This window comes from Aethalodelphis obliquidens, unplaced genomic scaffold (assembly GCF_003676395.1).
Source record: "Aethalodelphis obliquidens isolate GAN/ISIS:26980383/991018 unplaced genomic scaffold, ASM367639v1 scaffold63, whole genome shotgun sequence".
NCBI classification, from domain to species: domain Eukaryota; kingdom Metazoa; phylum Chordata; class Mammalia; order Artiodactyla; family Delphinidae; genus Aethalodelphis; species Aethalodelphis obliquidens.
Window position 1 is genome coordinate 3,301,201 of NW_020838007.1, and position 14,699 is coordinate 3,315,899.

The 14,699-nt window shown below is 39.4% G+C and overlaps 1 protein-coding gene and 1 pseudogene across 4 annotated transcripts in view; one reads left to right on the forward strand and one right to left on the reverse strand.

Moving 5' to 3' along the window:
• Positions 1 to 10,056, forward strand: part of PTPN2 (protein tyrosine phosphatase non-receptor type 2) — a 75,528-nt gene extending 65,472 nt beyond the window's left edge. The window contains exons 9-11 of one of the 4 annotated variants that reach the window (XM_027088819.1): positions 3,138 to 3,239; positions 4,026 to 4,110; positions 7,236 to 10,056. In XM_027088819.1, coding sequence (XP_026944620.1) covers positions 3,138 to 3,239; positions 4,026 to 4,110; positions 7,236 to 7,337 — 289 coding nt within the window. In that variant the 3' untranslated portion in view covers positions 7,338 to 10,056. The remainder of the gene's footprint in view (positions 1 to 3,137; positions 3,240 to 4,025; positions 4,111 to 7,235) is intronic. The other 3 variants (XM_027088822.1, XM_027088824.1, XM_027088823.1) reach the window with 3 other exon arrangements.
• On the reverse strand, positions 1,968 to 2,769 carry LOC113610555 (prefoldin subunit 4 pseudogene; annotated as a pseudogene).
• Positions 10,057 to 14,699: the final 4,643 nt, after the last annotated feature.

Below are 14,699 nucleotides of genomic sequence, written 5' to 3' on the forward strand. Positions count from 1 at the left end.
ATACCTGCCATTTGTACAGTTATATAGTGTTCACGCTACTGTTACAATGTAATTGATAATATGCCTTTAATACCATTATGAAATAATTAAGTGAATATTTCAACTTAATTCTGTTATTGGAAGAAAAAAATATTTTTCAAAAAAAATCACATAAAATGCCCTATACTTTTTGAGTTTTGAATCCATATGAATGTGTAAACTCTTCAAGTTTTTAAATTTGAAAAATTACGTTTCTCAGGCTCCAAATATCTCACACATTACGAAGCTGGTGTCCTGAGGTGTGAGTCTCTCAGAAAAGTGAATGAGCTCTTTTACTCCCTCTCTTCAATATCTCTGAAAGACTTTTTTTCTTTTCTTTTTGTCAGATATGCTTTTTCTTGTGGAAAATTTTATGCTGTAGTCATATTTGTTACAGTGGGATCTTGGGATGTGCTGTGAAAATCGTTAAGGTCTCCTATACATTATAGCTTCAGTTCTGTATTTCCCCAATATAAAAATTGCCTGAAATTTTATAAAAGGTAGCGTATTACAGTACATAGTAAGTTGCTATATATCATATTGAAGAGTTTATTATGACTTAGCAGTGCTACTCCTTGTGTGTGGCTTCAGTGGTTTAGACTACAAGTTAAAGCATAAAGTTGTTTCTTCTTCTACGTTAGATTTACTAGTTTTAAGTCAGGAAATAATACTGGGAGCTCTGTATCCTTTTATATATTTTATATATGTTTTGCCTGATCTTGACTACAGTGTAATTTGTTTTATTGGAAGGTACACACATACTTGTTATAGTGAATTTTCAGTCTAGAGAGTGAATTCTGAGTAATAATTTTTGCAAGTCATTGTAGGAAGTATTCAGGTAGAGTTCACACAGCCAGAGATACCTGTGTGTGTGATAAGTTAAAGTGAAAAAGACATTAGGAAGACTGCAAAGCATATGGATATGAGCAAAATGTAGTCCCCAGGTTGCTAATACACTTAAGGGACAAAACGAGAACCCAGACGAGCAACATAAATTATTTACTATAAATGAAATGCCGTAGGATGAGAATAGAAGGGCTCTAGAGGGTGAGAGAACCAGAGAGAAGAGGTTTCTTAGTTTAGAAGGAAACAAACTTGGAGAACAGCAAAAAAGAAAAACATTTGGGCAAGAACGAGGTTGTACATGGCAGGAGAACACGTGCTCTTGTCTCTTGGGTGTGTAACTAAGAGTGGGATTGCTGGGCCACACGTGGCCACTCCGTGTTGAGCATTTTTTGGCCAGTTTTCCAAGCGGCTGCATCACTTCACCTTCCCACTAGCGATGTCTGAAGGTGCCAATATTCCCATGTAATTTAACGTTGATAAAATAATCTGATATGTAGTCCATATTCAGAGTTCTCTAATTATTAAAAAAAATCCACCTTAAAGCTTTACAGAAAATAACTGTACTGAGATATAATTTATATACCATAGAGTTCACAAAATTTAGAGCGTACAGTTTACTGGATTGAGTATATGTACAGAGTTTTGTGGCCGTCGCCATAATGTAATTTTGGAACATTTTTATGATCCCAGTCTATAACTATTTAAAAAAATAATTCAAGATCTGATCCAGGATCATGCATTGTATTTGGTTGATGTGGTTCTTTAGTCTCCTTTAACCTGGGACTGTCCACCACCTTTAGTTTTCCCCCGTTGCTGGACATTGCAGCTTATAGATGAGTTGCCTTTTAGGATGCCTCACAATCTGGATTCCTCTGATTGTTTTTCATTATTAGATATAGGTTAAACATTTGGGCCAGGAAAAAAGCTGCCTCTTAATGTAGTAGATGCTGAAAAGGCATTCAAGATTTTTAATCAAGCCATACCATCAGAGCTGTGCTTCAGAATAATTACTGGGGTGTATTTACTCTGAAGGCATGGAAACTGGTTAGGCTTTTGCTGTAATATAAGCAGTAAGTGAAAAGAGGAGATGGATTTTGTGAGATTTTTTTTTTTATTAACTGATTTTAATAACATGACATAAAACCCCTACACTTTATATAATTGTTATGCAAAATACATAGATGAATATGGTCTTCTTTTAAAAACATAAATAAGCAAGATGTGAAAATAGGCAAGTTTCCATTAAATAAGTGAAAAAAATTTTAAAGTTTTGCTTTCCATATCATTTGGTGTTATAAAATGTTTAGCTTTCATCAGCTTCAGGGTTTGTGTTGCTCCCCAATTTTTCATATAACTGAACTCTCAAATCTGCTAGCACCCACTGAATTGATTCCACTCTGGATGGTAAGGCGTCAGTTTCTTCTTGCAAGTTTTTCTTTGCTTCTTCTAGCATTTCTCATGTTTCTTCTTGAGAATGGCTAATGAAAACATCACCAGTCTGATGAGGTGTCATTAAGCGGTCCTCGTCTGCAAGCATGATGTCCTAACAAGCATCTTCTAAGTTTGGGAGTTGTTTCTTTTTTACTTCTGTTTCTTCCTTCAGCTCTGTGATTCTGCTTGTATTCCATGCAAATCTGTATGTCTTTTGTTGATTTGCAAAAGTAACATTGACATCTTCTGCTGCTGTCTTCTTCATGGTGGCCGCCATCTTAGGCTTGTGAGATTTTTTTCAAGGGAAGAAAATAGTAGTTTTCATGTTGCCTTCAGCCATTCTTTGTGTTGTTCCGGGACCATGGTCCCAGAGTCAAAGAGCTTCCTTTGGAACAAAAATTCTGTATTGAATAGGAAAATGGGAGCTAGAAAAGGGATGGGCAGACAGCAGTAGGCACTCGCACAGCAGAATATTCAAGGAAATGTTGAGTATAGGGGCCTTTGTGAAAAATCAAATATGAGCTCCAAAGGGGATCAGATGCCTGGGGACCCTCTGTCTTCCCTCTCCTGCTGGCTGGCTAGCAAAGAAAGAAAAAATACTGATACCATGCTTCTTTTCAGGTCCTACTAAAAATATTCATTTACATAAAACTGTACGAGCAATTGTCATTGAATTACCTGAGTGCATCTCTGGACCATTTAGAGTATTGAAGCTTTTCCCCTTTTTGTTCCAGAGTCTGAATGAGTTGAGAAGTGGGGTGGAGTGGGCGGGGGGTGGGGGGGCTGTGCTCTGCCTGCGTGGTTGAGCCCAGCCCTGCTGATGTGCTCTTGTTTGTTGACAGTGCTCTGCGGAAGCGCCTTCGGGAGGACAGGAAAGCCAGCACAGCTCAGAAGGTGCAGCAGATGAAGCAGAGGCTGAACGAGACCGAACGAAAAAGGAAAAGGTGGTTATATTGGCAACCTATTCTCACTAAGATGGGGTTTGTGTCCGTCATTTTGGTTGGCGCTTTTGTTGGCTGGACACTGTTTTTTCAACAAAATGCCCTATAAATAATTTTGCCCCGCAAGCTTCAGCACTGGTAGCTGACAGTGTTGCGTGAATCACAGGGGTTCATCTGTTAGCAAACTCCTCAGACACCAGACGGTGCAGTTGACTAGACACCCACAGAGAATTGGGGTGTGCAGTCACCTCAGCACCCCCAAGGCGCTGCCCACACTGTACCCGCTCCCTAAAATAAAGACTTGAATGCTTCTTAAGAACTGGTACATTTTCAACTGTATTCATACATGTTAAGTGTTTCACCTGACCAGACTGAGAAGTCCTTTATCATGAGGATTCGTTTTTGGAGGCTGTCTGGATTTTAACCTGCACTTGATATAAGCAATAAATATTGTGGTTTTATGGACATTATTACTGGAAAGAAAATGACCTTTAAGTAATGTGTGTAATGTATAAATGTACTTGTTCACATGGGCATCAACATTTTATATTCTTAACCATTGCAGGGTAAATATATTTTATAAGTACCTATTTAATCTTACTTTTGTAGTTAAATGTACTTTTTAAAAGCTCAATTTGAAAAAAAATCTGTTACCACAAAAAAATAATAAAGTGTATGTTGATTCAATTGTACTGGATACATTTTCCTAAAGAAAAGTTTGATATGAGCAGGTAGAACTCTGAATAAGCAATTTTTACTATATATTTGCATTTCTTTTATGTTTTACAGTTTTCCCAATTTTAAAAAGAAAAAGAAACAAAAATTTTCTCTAAAAATATCTTTGAAGGAAAATTCTCCTTACTGGCGTAGTCAGGTAACAGTTGGTCAAGACTTTGTAAAGAAACTGGTTTCTGTAAAGCCCATTATTAATACTGTTTATTTTTCAGGAAAATTTCAATGTAATTACCCTAATTTATAATTGGGGTAAACCATAATTTAGGAAATAAAAATAACAAGCAGCATTTTATCATCCATGATTTCAGTTTATTAGACTGAAGTTTTGCAGTAAAAACTTTTTTAAGTTCTTCTACTTCAATAAATAGTATAATGATGTTCAAACCTACACTGTCCCTTTAACTTCTTAATGGGTATTTTTAGAGCATATTGTTTAATGGATCTAACTGCTCATTTGAGTGCTAGCTTTCTTCAGATTGTAACATTCCTTTCAGTGTTTAACTTGTTTTACTTAAACTTTAAATAGTTGTTATAAATTTATCTGCTGAAATAATGAAATCACATTATTTCAGTGGTTTTCAAACTTTGCTTGTTGGATTTCTAAGGGGTCACCAGGAGGTGGTAGGAAGGACCCCAAGCTGCCAACCTTTACTTCCAGCAGATAAAGTAGGCTGTCTCTGCTTTATCCACTTTACATACTAGGTACTATTGCTGCACGAGGTTTAATTATTTTCAGCGGGCAGTGATCATTTAAACAACAGTTTGAAAACCTTCGGTATAGATAGACTTTTTAATTGGTTCGAATAGCCTTCTCGAGTGGGTTGAGTTATGCTGAGAGTATGAGAGCAGGACACAGGTGGTGCTGTGTGTAGAGGACAGTTTGTGTCACATGTGCCCACGCCCTGCTCAGCACCACTGTGTCCTGTAACCTTTATATGGAAGGAGGTAAGAAGGATGTTGCTGTGTCTGCCTGCATCACCCCTGTGTTCAGGCACCATGACCCTTACATTTTAGGTCGTTATTGGTTTAAAATCTTTCTTTCCAATTTGCTGTGGTTTATCTTTGCTAAAATACAGTATATTACTCTGCAAGTCAAATACAGGTAGACCTATTCAGTTCCAACCGTGGGTCGCCTTGCTTTCAATAAAAGGCAAAGACTTTATGGGAAACACAAGCTGATAATGATACCCTTGTCCCCGGGCAGGGTGGACGTGCTTCGTGGGGCTCAGTGCTTCAGCTTTGCTCTTTGCTTCCCGTCCTTCTGGAGATGTTTGCCATAATGTATTTTATTTTTTTTTTTTTTTTGCCATAATGTATTTTTAAAATCACATCCGGTGATTTTTAAGTGTCCGGTGTAGCAGACACTTGTTGATAAACTTCTGCTGCTGCAAACGTTAGTCATCTTTCCTCTTCCAAGCACATCCCTGAGGAGAGCGTGTTAATTTTTACCAGGGATTGTGTTTTTGGTGGGTGCCCTATACTAATTACTGAAAATGCGTGGCCACGTGCCTGACCTTTATTAAAGAAGGCATCTAGTCAGAGGGGCAGGCCAGGCGGGGTCCTGCCCTCAGGGAACAGCAGAGGAGTCGGCAACCACGGTGGGTGTGCATCTTCCCAGAACTTGTGTCTGTAGGTCTTCGTGATGTTTTCTAATTAGAACAGATGCTGAAAATCAGTTGTACGGTTTGACTTCGATGAGGTGCTGGTATTTTCTTAATAAAAAAGCCAGAAGCTTTATTATTTTTAAGAAAGACTATCTGGATTAATACCTAGTTCATTTGTGTTTGTATGTGCCCCTGCCGATAAACGGACAGCACCCCTGATTCAGCACCGTCTTTTCTGGCTGTACCAATGGGCTCCGTACTCATTTCCACGTGCAGCCAAGAATTTTATGCCATCCTACTACTGATTTTTATCTATGCTTGCATGTGTAGAATATCTACAAATACAGTTCTCCATATTTAGTTTATCCATATGTAGCATAAAAATGTTGTAAAAGTGCATAGAGAACTTTGGTAATGTACAGAGCACTTCCATGTTTAGATGTTTTATATATTTGCTCAGTCCTTATCCTCTTCTATATTTTTGGTCCATTTCATTATGTATTAGTATTTCTACCAAGGAATGAAAAAAAAAGAGAAAGGAAGTTAAAAAGTTGATTTTTTTTTTAAATAACAGGTGCATCAGAGGAAGGAATTGTGACCTTAAGTTAATTTTATGTACACTTGTGTGTGTCCCCTTTGTTTCAAATAAACTAGAATTGATGGTTTGAATAAAAAAAATACATCCTGGTTTAAAAAGTAGTTTCTGGCATGGAGCAGTCCTCCAGCTTCGTATCAATTCCGTCTTTGCTTTCAGCGTTCTTGACACTGATGGTTGTTCCCACTTAGAGGTCATTTCCATGGTGCCGGGCATTGTGCTGGGGCTTCCCACGTGTTCTCCTGGTAACCTCACAACAAGCCCATGCAGCAGGTGGTGGTGTTGCTGAGCCAGAGTCAGCCTGAGACTTGACCTTTCTACCTTCTCTCTTGTTGACTCTCATGTAGAGTGTATTTTAGAATTAAATTCTCAAAGAAAGATTTAACTTCTGAAAGTCGTTCCCCTCTTAGAAAAATATCTCTGACTAGATTCTGTGTGAACAGACACAGGCTAGAACCTGATTATGTTAGAAATATTTTATTGACCGTTGTATACTCTCTTTTAGTGAGTACATTTCCAGAGTGACTGCCTGGTTATTGTACAGATTTTAAAATCTAGTCTGCCTTGATTTTTACTTTCAGACACGAGTCTTACAGAGACTTTTAAAATGCAGTATATTGTAAGCCTAATGCCATTATGTCTATCATCCGTTTCTCCCAGGCAAGATTCTAAGAATCACACCTTCCGTCAGCACTGACTTATTTCTGGTTCCAGCAGGTCCCTGTGGGTTTGTTAGTGGGGTAGAAAGCGTGGACAAGGGCGGGGTGGCTGAGGTTAGGACTCCCATGTCCATCCCCTGCTGGAGCTGAGTGCCTGGCAGGGATGGCGTGTTCTGGGCTCCCATTTCTACATCACAGCTATTCAAGTCTCTCTTACTTCAGGAAACCCTTGTTTGGCGTTGACTTATCTAGATGGTAGTCATCTTATAAATAAAGTTTTGAAAAACAGAAATTCAGTATTTTTTCACATAATAAAATTAAGTTCTTTTGACTTAAAATACAGGTCTTGGTCGTCCCCTGGATGATTTATTCTGGAGTTGACCTGTGTCTTTCATCTTTTCCCTAGTTCATTGGTTTGGATTTGATTCCATCTTTCCTTGTATCTGTCTTCAAAGCACTGTTTCTGGGACAGCAGCACCCACAGCCCCTACAACAGCAGATAAGTTAGAAATGCCAGGTGTCCTCTTGTTCTGCTGAATGTGGATGAGTGATGTCATGTTGCAGAGTACTGCCCCGGCTAAGCAGTGACTCAGCCTGAGGGGCTTTTAGTTGGGTCGAGTGATTGTCTTTATCAGTAACAACCTGACAACGAGAATTCTCAAACGCCATGACCGTCTCTGTGCAGTCCAGTGGCAGAATGAAAAATCCAATCATTGGTACTCTTTCTGTTTGGGTTTTATAATTTAGAGTGGAATACGGGAATTTTAGGATTTAGGGAGGATATTACTTGCAGAGTCTACTTTAATACTATTGTCTGGTTTTCCATCACATGGTATATTGGGGGAGCTATAAGGAGAATGGAATGGGAATTTTTTTCTTTATGGAGACCATTTTTTAAAGAAAAGCATCAATTCTTTATTGTTGCTCTAATTTGGCATAGATTTTTTAGACATATGATGATGTTGATATTTCAAATTACTACTATAAAAAACCTGAAGTTATTCTGAGTTTGGTGAATTCGGGATTTTCCCACTGGGTAAATTGATGTTGTCTGTAAGGCAGTGAGTGCCTTGCTCACCGCAGAGAAGTGTGTGGGACTCTTTTCAGTAAAGCAAGGATGAGTGTCCGGTGGCAGGAACTACTTCGGTGTGGAGCCAGCCCCTGTCAAGACCTTTTAGTTGTTCTAAGGGGTAGTTCATCCTTGCTGAGTGTGTCTTTAACACACTGCTGGGGAGGCAACACCTGCCGGTTCTGCCAGTCAGTAGATACACCTCTCCAAGGTGCATCCTGTTACCCGATTTTCAGACAAGAAAACTGAGTCAAAGAATAAGTAACTTGCCCAAGGTTGTACATCTAGATCATGACAGAGCTGAGATTTGAACTCCAGTCTGTAGAATCCCAGTAACTCCAGGCCTCGCGCTTTCCCATTATGTCACACGCAACCTGTTTTTATGGAATATTTAAATGGAAAAGCATTAGACAGCTACTGTTGCCCATTAAAATCCAAAATAACCCTCTTTTTATTTTTTAAGTGAAACAAATCAAAGTTTTCCCCTCCAAAAAATTTTGTGGAACAGTTTGAACTACCACTGAGCCAGAGTAATACTGGAACATCAGAGCACTCTCTAAACCAAACCATTATTTCATTCACTCTGACTGGATCAGTTCCTTGGTTTTAACAAGGGGACTTCTGAAGGTGTGGGAAACACATGCATATTTTGCAGCACTCAGGGTCAGTCAGAAGCTCCTTTCCTCACATCAGCCACTTTGGTTCAGGCTTCTCAGGTCCCTGCAAGAAGCACCTGTGGCAGTTTCTGTGACCACAGGCACCTAACAAGAATGCTTCCTTGGTGTCTGGACATTTCTCTGTCAGTGCTGGAAATGAGACACCAAGGAGCCAGCAGTCAGGAAGAAGCCAACTCGTAGTATTGGGGGTTTTGACTAAATGTTTTGGATAAATGTGTGGGTGTGGTTTATATCTCCTATTTATACACGTGGAGGCACAATAATGACAAGTATTTAGATCTGGGGTTTTTTTTTTTTGTCAGAGCAAGGGAAGTTGAGGGGAAATACCAGTTACCACCTCAGAAGTTCAACTATTTGCAAATATTGTGAAATAACATTAAAAACTCACCTGCCCTTAAATTAGTTGTTATTTCATCTCTCTATCACTTGTTTAAACTCTCATTTATCTTTACTTTTTGGCATTAAAGTACAATAAATCTATCAATTATTTTATGTCTGTGTTTTCTTTTAATACTTAAATCATGTCACTTCAGTTCTGTATTTCTGTGATCATTAGTATTACCCTTCAGGACAAAAAGCATGCTGCTAACAGTCCGTGAGTTAAGGATATAAGCCAACTTTATGTTCATACATTACATTCATAATATTTTTAGCAGTATGATACAGTGGAGGTCCAAATTGGATTAGACTTTTGCATTGAATTCCAAAGTATTGGTAAGTCTAGCACATACCATATAATCTTGCTAAACTGTTGTGGGTACTTTTTTTTTTAACTGTCTGTCTGTCAGTATAGCTCACATGGAGGTCATTTCTTGAGTAATACAGGATGACCTAAAAAAATTCATAGTTGTTAATTCTTGTAAAAGAGTGAGAGTTACGGTGCTTTAACATGAGTCTACCTCACACCACCAATTCTGTTTGAAAATCAAGCACATAAGCAGTTTTACCAAGGTAACAGCAAAGCACTCAGTGTGATTGAGTGTGATGTGTTGGAATGTTTTTTGGTTGCCTTTTTAGTTCATTGTTAGTCCTTTTATGTTTGTGTGTATCTGTGTATGTCTGTGTGTTTGGTAAATATGAATTGAATAGATGACTTCTTATTTTATATTTTAGGCCAAGATTGACAGACACCTAAATATTCATGACTTGAGAATATTCTGCAGCTATAAATTTTGAACCATTGATGTGCAAAGCAAGACCTGGAGCCCACTCCGGAAACTAAGTGAGGCTTGATAAGCCTGTAGATTGCCTCACATTTGTCTGTTTACAAAGTAAACCTTACATCCAGGGAACGAAGAGCACCACCAGCAGAAGACTTTGCAGAGCCCTTTCATTTGATGCATTGTTAAGTTTTTTAATGCGTGTGTGAAATGTAGAGAGATGTAAAAGAAATAAATTAGGAAAGACTACTTTGTATTGTACTGCCATTCCTACTGTATTTTTATACTTTTTGGCAGCATTAAATATTTTTCTTAAATAGACTGTGTTGGTTTGTGTGCATTATCTTAGGACAGCTCTGCTTCAAATAATGAATGTTTTCCTAAGGGTTTGCTCTCAAGTTTTTATAACTAGCAACTGACATTTAAATTGAAATTGATTCAAAACATTGGCCCCTTGGTTTTTTAAGATGTTTATTTAGTTACCCTATCAATATAGGTTAGGTGAATGCAACAAAAGAAAAGTTATAATATCCCTTTTGTTACCTGGAAAAATATTAATATGGATAATGGTATTAAATCAATTTTAGATAAGGACAGCAATTCAGTGCGGTTTTTTTTTTTTTTTTAGTGGTACACGGGCCTCTCACTGTTGTGGCCTCTCCCGTTGCGGAGCACAGGCTCCGGACGCGCAGGCTCAGCGGCCAGCTCCGCGGCATGTGGGATCTTCCCAGACCAGGGCATGAACCCGTGTCCCCTGCATCGGCAGGCGGACTCTCAACCACTGCGCCACCAGGGAAGCCCCCTCAGTGCAGTTTTTAAATCACAGTGTTACTCTGTCCTTGGAGGTTGTGCTTTCCCCAAACACCGCCTGTTGTAAAGAGACCAAAGGTTCCTTCCTGCGGCGGCATTTGGCCTCTTGACTGTCTAATTTCCCGACCATGTGCTTGGTTTGGGCTCTGAATCCACTCAGTCCTCAGTCCTGGTGATACTCATCCAGAGACACTCACGTCTACGTCATGTAGCATCACTGTAATGTGTGACAACTCACTGTTGTTTTTGTTTTGACAACTGTGAAAGTTTTGTAACACCGTTCATTGAATAATCTATATCATCTTTAACAAATTTAATGACTCCCCTTTTCCTTTTTGCCTTGTTGTCCATGGGGTTTTAGTCTATTTTAGGAGTAAGCAAACGTTATTAATCCCTATTAAATCTTTCCTAAAGCATGCATGGAAAGTTTGTTGTACCACAAAGTACAGCAAGATAATCCTCCAGTGTGTCGACAAAGCTTCTTGAAAGCGTTCTCTGCACTCAGTTACCTCTATTTCCTGACTTCCCGATACTGTCCCCGAAGATTATGACTTTCTCTTGCATCACTCCAAAAATGGCCCGTAAAGGTTGTCTTAGCTCATGCTGTACCAAATGCAGTTGACACTCTTCAATTCTTCCCTCGAATGACTTCTCGACAGCAGAATGAACTCCTTTGAAGCTTCTCCGTAGACTCAAGTAAGACTTCTCTCTGGGTTTTCTCAGTCCTGCCTGACTCCTCCTCTTCCTCTTTTCTTTTTTTTTAATTTTAATTTTATTTTTTATTGTGGCAAGAATACCACACGAGACCTACCCTCTTAACTTTTTAAGTATACGACACGTTTATGGTACTGTTGACTGTAGCTACAGTGCTGTCCAGCAGACATTAGACTGTTCTCATCTTGCTTAACCGAAACTTTATGCCTGTTGATTAGTATCTACCCACTCCCCCTCCCACCAGCCCCTGGCAACCACCATTCCAGTCTTTGACTCTACGAATTAGACTCTTTTAGATACTTTTATGTAGAGGAATATCCAGTGTTTGGCTTTCTGTGACTGACTAGCTTGTTTCACTTAGCGTAACGTTCTCAAGGCTCATGCGTGTTTTTTAAGGCTGAGCAGTATTCCATTGTCTGTATATACTACACTTTTTTTTTTTTTTTTTTTTTTTTTTTTTTTGCAGTACGTGGGCCTCTCACTGTTGTGGCCTCTCCCATTGCAGAGCACAGGCTCAGTGAGCCCGCTCCACGGCATGTGGGATCTTCCCTGACCGGGGCACGAACCCGTGTCCCCTGCATCGGCAGGCAGACTCTCAACCACTGCGCCACCAGGGAAGCCCTATACTACACTTTTTAATCCATTCCTCTGTCAATGGACCTTTAGGTTGTTTCCACATATTGACTATTGTGAATAGTGCTGTAGTGAACCTGGGAGTGCTAATATGTCTTTAAGATCCTGACTTCAGTTCTTTTGGATAGATACCCAGAAGTTGGATTGCTGGATCATGTGGTGGTTGTATTTTTAATTTCTTGAGGAACTTCCATACTGTTTTCCACAGCAGCTGTACCATTTTGCACTGCCACCAACAGTACATGAGGGCTCCAATTTCACCTTATCCTCCCCATCACTTGTTGTCTTTTGGTTTTTTTTGATAATAGCATCCTTACTGTTATAAGGTGATATCTCATTGTGGTATTCATTTGCATTTCCCTGATGATTAGTGATGTTGAACATTTTTTCATATACCTGTTGGCCATCTGTATGTACTCTTCGGAGAAGTATCTATTTAAGTAAGTCCTTTACTCTTTAACTGGGTTAGTTTTTTTGCTGTTGAGTTGTAGGAGTTCCTTATATATTTGGAGACTAATATCAGATACATGGCTTACACATATTTTCTCCCATTCAGTAGGTTGCCTTTTCACTCTGTTTCTCTCCTGCCTGACTCGTATATTGGAATTCCCAAGGTCTCGTCTTTGGGCCTTTGATTTCAGCATTGGAGGATCTCATCTTTGCCCAAGTCTTTATCTAAAACCTCTGTGCTGACTACATTGCAACTGCTTCGACTCCAGGCCAGACATCACTGCTGAGTTGTACCCATACATCTAGATCCACGAATGGTCATTGCATTAATTCCTTCAGCTCCAAACCTGAGTGTGGTCTCTCTCATCCCCATCTCATCTTCCTCCCGTGTTTACGTGGTTATTCGGTAGCATGTGCCAGAAACCTGAAGTTCATTCTCAGTTCCTCCACGTAGGCTCCACATCCAGTCAGCTCACCAAATCTCTCCCACTGCCTCGCTTTAGCTTACAGCTTCATTGCATGTGGGGGGGGTGGCAGCAGGGTTTCCTGCCATTCCACTCTGCCTCACAAGTGATTTAAAGTAAAGATCTGGTTTTACCCTCCTTAAAATTCTCTGATGCCACCTTAGAAAAATTTGCCTCCATTTTAAACCCCAAAGCCCCCAGCATGCTGTTTGCACCATTTCATCTTTTTGGCTGCTGTGTGTCCATTTATATATTTCTTTTTCCCCAGTTTTATTGAGAAATAATTGACATACGTCACTGTATAAGTTGTACAACACGATGGTTTGATTTTCTGATACGGTTGACCCTTGAACCGTGCAGGTGCACTTAGGCACAGAATTTTTTCAGTAGTAAATACTACAGTCCTACATGACACGGTTGGTTGAATCCATGGATGTGGAACCGTGGATACAGAAGGCCAACTAAGTTATACAAGGATTTTCTGCTACTTGGAGGGTGGGCACCAATAAGCCCTGTGTTGTTCAAGGGTCAACCATATTGTGAAATGATTAGCACAGTAAGTATGGTTAACATCCATCATCTTACACAGATACAATAAAAAAGGGAAATTCGTCCTTGTGATGAGAACTCTTGGGATCTGCTGTCTTAACATTCCTGCGTATCATACGGCGGTGTTTGCTGCAGTCACTGTGCTGTACATCACATCACATCCCTAGGACTTACTGGAACTGGATGTCTGCACCTTTTGACAACCTTCCTCCAGTCCCTCCCCTGCCCCACTGCACCCACCCACCCACCCCGGTATCTACAAATCTAATCTCTCTTTCTCTGAGTTTGGAGTTTTGATATTTTAGATTCCACATATTTGCGAAATCACACAGTATATGTTCTTTTTCTTTGATTTATTTCACTCAGCATCATGCTCTCACTATCCATCCATATTGTTGCAAATGGCAAGATTTTGTTCATTTTTGGGGGTGAATAATATTCCATTGTATGCATAGCACATTTTCATTATCCATTTATCAATTGATAACACTTAGGTTATTTTTGTATCTTGGCTATTGTAAACATGGGGATGCAGATATCTTTTTGAATTAAGAGTTTTCATTTTCTTCAAATAAATACCCAGACGTGGAATTGCTGGGTCATATGGTAGTTCTACTTTTAATTTTTTGAGGAACCTCTGTGCTGTTTCCCATAGTAGCTACACCAACTTACATTCCCACCAACAGTGCACAAGTGTCCCCTTTTCTCCACCTCCTTGTCAACATGTTATTTCTTGTCCTTTGGATAATAGCCATTCTGACAGGTGTGAGGTGATATCTCGTGGTTTTGATTTGCATTTCCCTAATGACTAGCAATATTGAGCATCTTTTCATGTACCTCTTGGCCATCTGTATGTCTTCTTTGGAAAAATGTCTGTACAGGTTCTTTGCCCATCTTTTTAACTGGGTTATTTGGTATTTTGCTGTTGTATAAATTCTTTATATATTTTTGGATATTAACCCCTTATCAGACATATGGTTTGCAAATATTTCCTCCCATTCAGTAGGTTGTCTTTTTACTTTGTTGATGGCTTTTTTTGCTGTGCAGAAGTTTTTTAGTTTGATGTCCCACTTGTTTATTTTTTATTTTGTTGCTTGTGCTTTAGGTGTGACGCCCTGTCTTCCTTAATGGGCACACAAGTTGCAACTGTGCCAAAACATTTGGAATTAGTGGAATATTCCTTGTTCATTCATTTGTTGGATGAATGTTTATTGAACACATGCTAGGCGCTGTACTAGGCATTGCATATTCAGTGACGAGGGGAACGTGGTTGTGGTCTGCTGCAGTCTTGTGGGAAAGTCAAACAGCACACATGTAAATAAGCAAATACACATGCTGTTAAAA